Source organism: Ambystoma mexicanum, chromosome 12, assembly GCF_040938575.1.
Source record: "Ambystoma mexicanum isolate Mex_15411 chromosome 12, UKY_AmexF1_1, whole genome shotgun sequence".
NCBI lineage: Eukaryota > Metazoa > Chordata > Amphibia > Caudata > Ambystomatidae > Ambystoma > Ambystoma mexicanum.
The window spans coordinates 604,699,275-604,711,941 of record NC_090936.1 but is presented as its reverse complement, the minus strand read 5'-3'; the positions used below and the strand labels follow the sequence as shown (position 1 = coordinate 604,711,941).

The following is a 12,667-nucleotide window of genomic DNA, read 5'->3' as shown; positions in this document are numbered from 1 at the left end:
CAGTGAGCCCTACACCCCCGGATCCTGCCCTAACCATCACCATTGCTAAAATAGAGCTGACCATCGATGCAGGACTAACCCTCCTCCAGCCTAACTCATCTTGCAGCCAGCTGCTCCCCTTGACCCTCCACTAGGGGAAGTTCCAGCCCCACAAGGAGTGTTGACTGAGGGTGAAGGGGCGATGGCAGGACAATTCCTGAGGAGCGAGATCCTGGAGCAGGCGGCCATGCATTTCCTGCATTAGGTGGACTTAAAGGACATTACTGTCGCTGTAATCCCTGAAAGTTTTCTCAGATGTATACAGTATCTATGTGTCTACCCCTAAGACTGGGCTCCCCATGTTACAGAGTATCGGGGATGTGACAAGAAGGGATTGTAAGCAGCCTAAGAAGACAGACATGCCCAGGAGCTCAGCCAACCTGTCTTCTCGGCATGGGCTCGGCCAGGAACTCCCTGCGTCTCGGAAGGTAGATTCCACCCCCCCTCTTTCACATGCCACATCTCTGTGGCTGAAGAGACCAAAGCTCCATCCGATCCCGTGAACAAGAGAATGAAGTCAGCAGTGAAGAGCTTCATAGTGTGCACTAAGGGCAGATGTATACTCCAACTATGCCATGCAGTCCCTCCTCAGGGGACTTTTAGGCCCTCGTGTTCACTCTAGAGGAGAGTGATGGCTGCAAGGACCTTCTACAGATCACTGAGAAGAAGATCAGGCTGGCTTCTAACATCGCCTGCAAAATGATGAGAGCCATTGCATTGGGCATGGCTTGGGGTGTCAGCCACAGAACAGTACTGGCGGAGAGGCATGTCAAAAGGCCATCCCAGATTAATGGTTCTGTTAAATAGGCTAAGGAAGATAATACCCTCACTGTGCCCCCCAAACCTAGATGGGCCCACACTAAGGCACCTTATGGTCACCACTCTAGAAAGTTCTTTCAGGCCCCCAGGGGCTTCATTTGTGCCACGTTCTGTTAAGAGGAGGCTCCAAGCTCATCAAACCCAAGGCTCTTTCGCCAGCCTCACCTACACCCCGACTCCTGGAAACCGGATCACTACATCTCAGTTTCGCTTGTGGGGGGCGTCCTCCAGTTGTTTAACAAAGCCTGGGATGAAGAGGTTGGAGATGCTTGTTTCTTTGACACTGCCTGCCGAGGTTACTCCATTGAGTTCATGACACTCCCCCCCGACTCAGGTGTGGTGGTCACTCCATGGACAAGGGACCCAGAGAAGAAGAGGAGATCCTGCCGCTCCTTCTGAAAGGGATAATCTGTTGAGTCCCCAGAGCCGGGTGCCAGAGGGAGTGCACTCTATCCTCCTCCTGCTGGCAAAGGCCTTAGGGGAGTGGTGGCCCATCCTAGACCTAAAGTGGATCAACAGGTCCATGAAGGACATCCCCTTCAGGATGGAAACCATGCTAGATATTATCCCTGTGATTGTCAAGGTGGACTTCATGACGTTCCTCGATCTTGAAGGTTCCCTAGATTTTCAGTCTGCGTGGATCACTTCCAATTCCAGGTGCTGCCCTTTGGTCTCTGCTCTGTGCCAAGGATGTTTACAAAGATCCTTCAACCCATGGTTGCGATGCGGCACTCCCTGGGCATCAGTGTTCACCCCTACCTGGAAGACTGGCACATCCATGCTCCAACTTTACCGCTTGCGTGGTGGGACACGACTACTCTTCACAGCCTCATGGAGAGGTTGAGATGGGTGTTGAACATCGAGAATTTGTTTCTGGTTTCCACCTAGTAAGGAGAGTTCATTGGGGGTTTCTTCAACACCAGAACCTGGGGAATCTCCCTTACCCTCACAGGGCGCTCAAGCTGCAGACCAACCTCTCCAGCATGTTGAAGAAGTTTGCCATGGCTCACCAGTGGCTGATAGTTCAAGGGGATGTAGCAGCTTCAATGTTTGTAGTTCCCTGGGCGAGACATCATCTGAAGCCCCTGGAGATCCACCTGAAGACTCATTGCGATGCGGCTTCAATTGACTTTTCCAAGATGAGCAGGGTTCCTCCCCACTTCAGGGAGAGCATGGCCTGATGGCTCAACAATCCTCGCCTCATACAGGGCTTCTTCCTGGACTGCCCCCCAGCCCTTGATGCTCGTTATGGCTACAAGTGAGGCAGGTGGGGGGCCTCCCTGGGCCCGTTCTCTATCTAGTGGGAAAAGGTCAGGAAACTAGAGAACTGGTCTTCCAACTGGAGAGAGCTTTCAGCCATGTAGAAAACTCTTTATAGGCTTCCAACATTCCGAGGATGGAGAATACATGAGGAGACACTCTCAAAAGACCATTCCCCTCCTCAATGGAGTACTCCTCAAGGGTCTCCATATTCAGAGAAATCTGTCACAGCTTTGACTCGCCCAAGGTACCATCCTGGATTTTATTCCCCCAGACGTCGTCCTGGGATCCCTTAGTGACCTGCATGGATGTCCTCGTATCCCATTGGCCGGCAGCTCTTATCTTGCCCCCCCCCTCATTTCCCCTCACCCAGAGCAGGAGACAACATGCTCAGGTAATCTTGGTGTTTCCTCTCTGGCCAAGGAAGCCCTGGTTCCCCTGCTCTTTCAGCTAGCGGCGGCCTTGCTCCCTTCCATCTGGGGCCCGCCCCTATGCAATTGCCTTCTCTACCATCAGCCAATCTACGCCACCTCCAGTCGACAGCCTGGATGCTGAAATGTTAGAATTGGAGCGGGCTGGCTCTGGATATCGAGGCGCCCAGACACCCTTTTACTCTTGCACTTGATATTGGCAGTCCTTTTGCCCTTGGTGCATTATGACTGTTCTTAATCCTCTTACCTGCAGCCAGTCATGGTACTGCAGTTTATTTAGGAAGGGTCAGGGTCGGAGTTGACCTACTCCACCTGGAGAGCTCACCTGGGGGGAGTAAGGGCACTTTGTGTTTCCTGGATCCCCATTACATCTGTAGAGATGTTAGCGATCCGGCTTCTTAGGGGAATATAGCTTGCCTACTCCAGGGTCTGGCCTCCTTTTAACACATATGATCTTCCCCTGGTTGTCATGCCCTTGTCTGCACCCCCTTGAACTACTGATGGACCTCCCTCTTATCCATTTGTTCTCCCAATGCCTTTTCCTGGTGCTCATGGGCCCTGCCCACAGGCTTGGTGAACTAGGGGTCTTGATTTCTGCTGAACCAGACCGCAGGTTCGTTGCTGAGAGTTTTGTGCCTCAACCTTCTTCCCTCTTTAGGTCCTCTCTGGCAATTATCTCTAAGGATGGTTCTATGCCATTTAATCGACACCCGTTTTTATGAGAGGTGTTTTTCCGCAGAATTTTTGGCCCAAAAAGTGTTCACATTTTTTTAAAAAAAATTGGGGGGGAGATGGGGCTTCCCCCATGCCCTGTCATTTACATATTTTTTAATTCCTGAACCCCCCAACCATTTAAATGCCCTTTCCCACCCACCAAAAAGTCGTTGAAACATTTTTTCGGCAAAAATTCTGCTGAAAAACACCTGTGGTTCTATGTTAATCCTTAATTCAAGGGGCAGCTTGGTTAAAAGACTTCCTCTGGAGAGCGGGGGGTCGTAACCAACCCTTTAATCAGGCAGCTACTTGAGTGAAAGGGCTGCCTGCTGGGTGCTGGCTCTTTACTCATAAACAGGAGGAGGGCTGGGGTACCTGGTCTCTCCTTTTGTTTCCGAGTAAAGAGCGAAACAGGGCCCTGGCTGGTGAGACCTGTTTCGAGACTGCCGGGAATCGATCCCGGCCAGCACCATCCCACTTAAAGCCCTGCATGGCAGAGCCACCTACAAGCCAGAACTATTTCATTAGACTACAGGTAGGGAGAAATGGCATATAAGGGGGGACACAAAGCTTGATGGTGTTGTTTGGTTATTTGCCCACCCATTGACTGCCCATGGCAATGCTAATCCCTATGGCCATTTCCACACACGACCTGCTCCTCGCTGCCCAAAACACTTTTTCAAGTGAAACCTTTCAGCTCCCTTTAATCAAGCCTTACCATCTAACTTTGCACTCGAAGAACCTACCATGGTTTATTTAAGCACTTTTGAGAGTTAATGTTTTAATTGAAGCTGCAATCACGCTACTGGTGTAATCAAAATGTCTAAACTAGGTCTGCCTTCAGCCACTCGGTTTATAAGCACTGTGAATTCCTGTTAAAACCTAGCATTGGCAAAGCCAACATTGCATTTGCCAGTCAGATGTTGCTATTAGATGTCCAAGTACTGGCACCAATGTGCACCTTCTACCATAAATGGCAGTTAATACCACTACGGCAGTGTCTGGTAAGTGCCTTTCCCATGCCTACGCAAAAGTCCGAACTGTTGGCACTGCCAATACTTGTTGTATTACTCATCCCGTCACATCTTTCATCGTGCTCGGATGTGGTAATTCCACTGGATTCCAAAGAAAACGCTTTGCAACAGGCGCATTAACCGGGGGATCTATATTGAGGGGGATAAACGCTTTCCGTAAAGAAATAATTACATCTCGTTTTATCTTGATGTCGGAAGACGAAAATTACAGAACAGATTTCTCTCCAATTTGGCAACGAAACACAGCTCTATTTATAATCCCGCGATACAGGCAGCAAGAGGGGGGGTGGCTGGGGGGGGGCGGGGGTCGGGGTGTGCTTGACCAAGGGGTGGGAGAAGGCGGGAAAGCAAGGCTCATTCCCTGATTCCGATATCTTCCTGGTGGTCTCTTCCTGTCTATCCCCCGCTTCCCACCTCCTTCCATCGCTCGCTGGCTCCCTCTTAATCCAATATCTCGTCTTTTTGTATCCCTCAGCCTCCACCGTCACCACGCCCTCTCACCTTCTGGCGTCCTCCCATTTATCCCTCTCCTTCTGCAGACAGGTTTCCATTTCTTATCCCCCCATCCCCCGCCTCTCTTGCCTCTCCCCTCTGCATTCTACCCTTCTCTACCCGCACCAGAGTTACCTAACTCTGTCTCCAGACACCTGATTCCCCACCCGCCCTTCACGCCTCCCAACGTCTCCAGTTATTCAAACTCGGCCGCTATTCTGCTGCACGCGATTCTCAGGACACACGCAAAGGTGTAGGCAGCACCTGTCCCGGACCAGAGGGCGCCGGGCCTCTTCACTCCAACCCCCACCCCCGTCCACCAGCAGCCACATCAAAAACAGTCTCCACTTCACCCCGTGAGATCCGACTACCAACAGACGTCAGACGAAAGCCCCAACTCCCAAACACCTAGAGGGCGGCGGACACAAGCGCCCTTAAACCTATCCGAGATTAGACATCCGATCCCAGCGCAACCAGAGGTCAGATACAACCCCCATCCAATCAGAGGCCAGCCACAACTATCCGCGAGAATTCAGCCAGAGATTAGACAACAGCAGGTTAAAAACACCCAGGAGTCAGTGGACAGCTCACTCCTCAACTCCCACAGATGCCAGACACCACCCGGCACCCATGCCAGAAAGGGTGTGTCACCTATTCCCCCCATACGTCTCTAAGAGGTAAGAGGTCGAACAGTAGCCTCATTCTCCTTTGAGGATAGCCCCCCCTCTCCCTCCACTCTCTGGAGTTTCGACATCAGTTCTACCTCACTGTCTCTGGAGGTCAGACACCGTCCCATTCTCTGTGCAGGTCTGAGACCCCTCGCCCATTGTGTCCATGGAGGGCAGGCCATATTCCCTAAACAGTCCCTTGAGGAGTGGCATCAGGTCTCCCTCTCTTTGCAGGTCTGTGACCTCTTGCCTATATCCTCCTTGAGACGAGCACCCACCCATCCCCGCACTCTCTTTGGACCTTCAGGCATTCATTTTCCTCACGCTAGTTCGAGGTCAGCCACCTGCCGCACTCACTCTGCGTGTCTGTGGTGCCCTCCCAACTCACCTTGGATCTCAGACATGCCACCTCTTTGGAGGGCCGCCATAGCTCTACTGGAGTGTGGAAGAGTTGCCGGTAGTTCTACAGAGGTTTATGTTGGCAGGTCCACTTGGGGATGCGGCCAGCAGTCTCACTTCTCCTCCGCTCCTCAGGAACAGAGGACAAGTGAGACCCCGCCGGAGGGGTAAATGACCAGAGGATTAGGACAAGTGCCCCCCCGCCACCCGCTCAAAAGTGGTGGGGTCCCTGGGTACATTTTGTCCACATGCAGCACTTCCCCGACCCCTACTTAGCAATGGAAGGTGCCTAAACGTGGGAGTTTTGGGTACCCACGGTCCAGCTTCTGGTGTTAGGCCGGATGCACCCCATCAAAGGTTTGATGGTGGCTGGGTAGGTACTTCTGAGAAGGGGTAAGTAGAGACACTTGGAATAACCAAGCCAGCTGCGAATAAATGCACAAACATTTTACAAGATTCTTAAAGGCGCCTCAAAGGTAGTGGCTTGAGGCCTTGTTCTGCATGGTTGGGTTACTATGCTCGTTGAAAGCAAAGCCACCATCATAAATAAACCAGGGGATGCCAGGCATTGCTGCTGGATGGGGGAGACTCCCCATGCCACATGCCTTGCCCCCACAGTTGACCAGCATTGCTGTACGTCTTGCCCCCACAGATGCCCAGGGCGAGGGCAGGGGTAACACAGGAGGCCTCCCCTCGCTGAGTACGTGCCCCCAAATTGGCCTGATGTATTATATCTGTTGCTGCTGCTCTACCCTGTGATGACCTTGCAAGCTACATCTACAGTCTCAGCAGTGACATCAAGAAGGTTCCCAGCCCCTAAGGAAAGGATACAATATACGGGAGTCTCTTGGTTACACCACTTCAGCAACATGCTTTGTTTGCCTATTCATAGGGTTTCTAGAGGCTTTTTGTTGCTGGGACGAGCATTTGACTTGATTAGGATCTTGACCAGTTCATTGAAAGTGAGGTTGCAGATGGACCTTTGGGTATCACCCAATCTTGAGTGGAGCCAAACAGTGTGTGGGACCACTGGAGGGATTAGGGGGTCTGATGCAGGCATCGGAGCAGACACCGGAGTGAAGGGTTCGGAGGAACCTTAAAGCCGAGCTCTCAAGTCCTCATCCCATCTCCGTTGTGAGATGGTCAGCCATTCCGGGTTTTTTAGCTCACTCCACTTTGTATTCTAGCACTAATACCTATGCATTAGGAATGGGAAACATACCACTATAAGCAGTAGGGCGCAAAGTGTTGTCTCTGAATAGTCCGGGGTGGCTGAGCATCTCACGACTGACAGAGGACACTTTGAGAGTTCTTAAGTAGGGGCAACATTCGGAAAGCCGCTCCCCCAGTTGTACTCTTTGGTAGCAAGTGGGTGCCAAGGATGTGAATTGCTGACTGTATGGACTTTATGGTAGATTGACCACCAATGTCAGGCAATCGAGGGGCGTGCAATGGCCCACTATGTTCAATGATGTCAAGAAGGGCTCTGGACCTTCCTCCCTCCATACTCTCCAACCATGCCAGGGCACAAGTTGGGTGCGATCGGGCCTAGAGGTCCCAGTGTTGTAGGAGTCTTGGTACATCTTCACCGCTCCTTCCTCCAACATCTTTCCCACTTGTGTAAGGACAAGACCGGGTTTCTTCGGCAAAGGGCAGATTGTGGACACTTTCAGTGCACCTGGCCAGAACCTTTAGGAGAGGGACATCTGTTTTAGCCGCGCGATGGCTGTGGCTATTCTTTTAGGTCACGAGTAGTGCTGATCTCAATGGGAGAAGCTCTCAGTTTAGACACTAGACCCCCACAGGAGACAGACACTTGCCCCTCTCACCCCTGAGTCCTGACACCAGCACCCCTTTGCCCGTGAGGGTCTCTTACCATGTAGAAGAGGCTGCACCAGCAGGGACATCTTTTCAGGCGATATGGCTGTGATGATTCTATGAAGGCGGTGGAGACGCTGGCGGGTGGGCGTCAAGCTTGCCTGGGCGCTCAGCTTAGGAGTGAGTGACACACCTCTCTCTGGGATAGGGGTCACCTTGTTGGCCACTCTCAGAAGTCTTGCACCCCTTTCCTTCTCGGCAGTGACAGGGGTGCCATCAAGCACATTTCCTTCAGGTTGCAGAAGCTTGTGTCCGGGAGCCTATGCTGCCAGGGGCCCCTGGCGTCCTCAAGCCTGGGGACTTTGTTGTCCTAGAGCCTCCTGCTACCTGCAGCCACTGCAGCCCGTAGTGTTTGAAGCAGAATTGTCTTGGTGCCACCAGTGTCCTGCGGCACTTGGTGTCCTGGAGCCGCCGGTATGTTGGAACCGCTGCCTTAATGGAACCACCAATGTCCCAGAACCCACTGTGTCCCTGGATGTTGAGTAGGTGGTCTCAGGCTCAGGTCATAGGTCAATAGACTCCTTTGGATGTGGAGTAGTTGTCCCAGAGGATGAGGGTGCAGTCTCCCTTGGTTGCACAATCGCAGACTATGTAGGATGGTCAATGAACAATCCCAGCCGCAGCTGGTGTGTTTCCTCCAGACTCCTTGGTTGTGGGGCCGGTGCTCCTTGATTCAAATGAAGACTGCCTTCCTGGCTCCCTGGGGTTTGCAGCGCGGAATCTCAGAGCCTCTTAGAGGGGGGTGATCTCACAGTAAATGTCTTCCCCGGGGAATCGGGTTGTGGAGCAGGTGGTCCCAGGCTCCGGGGATGATTGTCCTGGCTGTCAGCTTGCAGGGCAGGTGGTCCCAGACCCAAGGGACGAGTTTCCACAACCTCCTGGACGCAGATATAGCTCCTCTGCAGCCTCTGTATGCGGAGCAGGCGGTCCCGGGCTCAGGGGACGAGTGTCCAGAGTCTCCTGGGTGTCGAAGCGTGTCTCCTCCAGGATGCGCACTCCCAACAGGCGGTCCCACCGAGGCTCAGGGGATAGGCATCCACTCTCTCCCGGGCCGTCTCCTCCAGACTGCGCGGAGCAGGTGATCCCAGACTCTGCCGCTCTATCTGCTTCGTACTCCGGGCTCCGCCTGCTTAAAGCCGAGGCAGCCCACACGCAGCCGCCCACTTTCTGTTACTCCGCCCTCTCGCGTCCTCCTTCCCGCCCTCTCCCTCGCACTACCGACGTCCATTCCCGCCCCCTTCTACGCTCCCCCGCCCCCTCAACTCCTACCTGCCAACCTATCTCCCTCGCAGGCGTCTCTGTTAAGCTACCAGACAATACGCAATCAGTCCTCGGATTGGCAAATCACGCAGGTAGTGCCAAAGTGAACACAGTCCGTGCGTAGAGCGGCGCAGAGGCTAATAGTAGGCTCATTGCAATTTCCAGGTTATTTCTGGGGTTCTGTTGTTTTGGGCCAAGTGTCTCCTCCGGATGTCTCATCCGGCGACAGCACCAACAGATGTTCAGAGAGATTTTGAACGCACAGGTTTGTGCACCTTAATAATATGCATCGGAGGAGTTTGCGCAGATAGATTTTGAGCAGGTGGATTTTGCACTGGCAAATGTTTCACAGGTGGATTAATCACACAAGCAAAGTTCTTCACACAGAGTTCACCAAGTTTGGCGTTCTGCAACTAGACATTTTGGACTCGATGCCATTACATTGAGAGTAATGAGAGGCTGCGGACAAATGTTCAAAGATCCCGAGCAAAGAGACCTAGAAATCGGCCAATGAGTCACCAAGACAGAATTATGAACTGGACAACTCTGCTCCTGGCTGTGAATTCTACCTCAGAGTGCAATGACCTTGAAACGTGAAAACGACGGCTACCAGCTCACCCAGACCCAACATGTAACCATGAAACTGTGGGCTCATAAGAATAGAACATCCACTGCAGACATTCACCTCTCCTACCGCTCTGCTCACGCTCTACTTTACACCAACACACATCAGAGCGCAGCTATAACTCTTCGATCAATTCGGTCTAACTGCCCACATAAAAACATTACTCCATGAGCACCTCAACATCCTGCTAGAACGCAGCTATACCCCACACAACAAATCGGCTTAGCTGCTCACATAAACGCCCTACACAGGCCTAATGCCACCAGAACGCAGCCTCAGAGACCATCCACGAATCTGCACACATCCGACTGATCTCTCACTATCATGGCACCTAATGTTAGAATGCAGCTACCCTAGTCACTCGACTGACCTGGACTACGGCCCCAATGGCGTTCAACCCGCAAGCGCTTTGAGACCACACCAATGATAAATAGAGCGCTATATAAATGCCAAATAACATAACCTTTGGTGTACAGCCAGCAATCTTTGTCTAAATGCCAACAAGACTGAGATCCTCCTCATCGTTACACCTTCACCATCCTTTCTACTCACTCTCTGGTCAGCCTACCTTGGCCCTCCTCCTACCCCCACCTGCGAAGCCAAGAACCTCAGGGTCATCTTTGACTCCACACTTTCCTTCTCAGCACACAATTCTGACGTCTTTAAAAAGTCTAACTTCCTACTTCACCTCCTCAGAGGTACTCTGCCCTTCCTCTCCTTCACCCAGAAGCTCACTGTCTCTCAAGCTCTGGTTCTCTCCAGATTGAACTAATGTAACAGGCTCTTTCTAAATCTACCTGCCTCCACTCTCCGCCCTCTACAACTAATCCAGAACAGGACTGCAAGACTTGTCCTTGGCCCCAAACCCTGGGATTGTATCTCTCCAGCTCTGAAATCCCTTCATTGGCTCCCAGTGGATGCAAGGATTCAACAACACCCTCTGTCCTTCGGGCCCAGGTTCCTGCTCACCCTGACTCCCTCCTGCACTGCCTCTGGGCCTCCCATTGCACTGGGTTCTGTATCTGGACGCATATAGCCCCCCACTCTTCTTCTGCACTTATCAGATATACCGTAGCTGATTAATTTTGCACTTGCCACTTGCTGGCTGCACTACCACCTTTTCATTGCCTGTATTTATTAATTTAACTTATTCTTTATTCTTTTCTCTCCTCTGTTCTGCACTTTCCACTTCTCCCCCTTCCATGCACTTCCCCCTTTTTCCCTTCTCCATGCACTTGCGCGTTCTTAATGTCACTGGGCCTAGTAAGATCGTTGTTTTAATTTTTTGTTCTCCCTTGTTCCCCTCCGTTTGCTTGGTCGCGCGCTGAAACACTTGTCTAAGAGCGCGATATAAATAAAATATCATAACATAACATAGCATATTACTTCCATGATCCTTCACAATGGACTATGCTGGCTTGAGTTGATGGGAGCTGAAGTCTAAAAAACACAGAGAGCCGAAGGTTGCTGGCCCCTGACCTAATTCTTGAAATCGTTCTCGAAGTGTGTTGCTTGACAAATATGTTACCCCTCTAGCCAGGACCATCACAAGCAGAATCAAGTGGGGGACAGTTGCCCTGGGTCTCGTGGTGCAAACAGGCGGGTGGTGAAGGGTGCCGGGAAAGGGCTTGCTCTGCCTTCAGAGCAATAGTGCAGTGTCAAGTGAGCCTGTTTATTTCTTTTGTGGCCAACTAGGTCTCTGAATCTAGCAGGGCACCTGGAGAGGGATACACCTACCTCCTCTGTCTCTTTCAATGCCTAAAGGCACTAAGCATGAGCCCTCCTACCGACCATTCTCACCTTGTGGACATCAGGTTGGGGGCACTATTCAGTGGAGTGAAGCTGCAAGTGTCAACAGCCGTGTGCAGATTCATATCCTGGGGCCACGCTTTCTTTGTGAGTGGTCTCTTTTTCTTATGAAATCTAGCAGTTCATCACCTTTGTTTCTATGCAAAACTGTGTTTTGTTTCATGAAGTTTGCCACCTTCTCAAATCTTAGCGCACTGCGTGTCTCCTTCCTTGCACTGGACCCTCCACATTGCAGAAGAGCACAGCTACATTGATCATTTTGGAATCCACCTATTCTTCTGCGGTAGTGGTGTTTGGGCACTAGGTTTTAGAATCCACTTGCGCTCCACTTCATAGTTATTGGAGGTCTGATTTTTAGCTAGTCTGCTGCAAGGTCATGCGTTGAGAAACACCTATTGTCAATAGGAGAGTTTGTTTGTACCCGGCTATCTTGCCCTTGGCAATACTTTAATACTCTTTATATCCTTGTTAGTGGTAGTGTGTGTAAATTGTTCTTTATTGAAATGATTGTTGGTCAGCCGACATGTGTTTTGACACACAACAGTCCAACAAAATTCCTAACCACCCACATTGGACCACACTAGCCTTGATATTGGTGGCATGGCTGCCGTTGAAATCGCGTCCGGGTTCCCAGAATGGGGAATTACCAGGCCATTCTGCGTTCGGAGGGCCCGGTAATTCCTCCCTGCAGGAACCCTGGGCCCGGACCTTCCCCATTCCCATTTCAGCCCCCATAGGGCTGAATGGGAATGGGAGAGGGAGCAAACAGCGGGCTGATTACAAGTGGCCCGTTGTTTGCTCCCTCTTCCCCTCGCGGGACCCGGTAAGGACGCCTGGTTCCTTACCGGGTCCCACGAGGGGACCTCGTAATGTGGCAGAACGGGTTTAACGGGTCCGCCTCCTTTTGCGTAGCCCGTTAACCCGTTCCGCCAGGGTCGTAATGAGGCCATAAGTCTCAGGAGGGGTGAGAGTGATCGGAAGCCCATAATGAGCACACCCAGTAAAACTCCACAGATTACTCTTAGACAGATGTATATCAAAAATACATTTATTATAGGCCTTTACAACAAAGCACAATTAAACCACAGTATCAAGAAAACAGTTAGCACACACGCTTATTCACTATGTAGCATATATACAAAATGAGTTTAGCCTAATGCTGATGAAAGGTGAGAAAATAACCACAACCTGTAACAGAAAGGGGTAAGTTAAACATAGATATCGCATTGGGCAATTCTT

General features: G+C 51.4%; 1 protein-coding gene across 1 annotated transcript in view; it reads right to left on the bottom strand.

Moving 5' to 3' along the window:
* The window catches only part of RTN4RL2 (reticulon 4 receptor like 2), a 76,959-nt gene extending 68,101 nt beyond the window's left edge, over positions 1 to 8,858 (bottom strand). The window contains exon 1 of the mRNA XM_069629013.1: positions 7,733 to 8,858. Coding sequence (XP_069485114.1) covers positions 7,733 to 7,763 — 31 coding nt within the window. The 5' untranslated portion in view covers positions 7,764 to 8,858. The remainder of the gene's footprint in view (positions 1 to 7,732) is intronic.
* Positions 8,859 to 12,667: the final 3,809 nt, after the last annotated feature.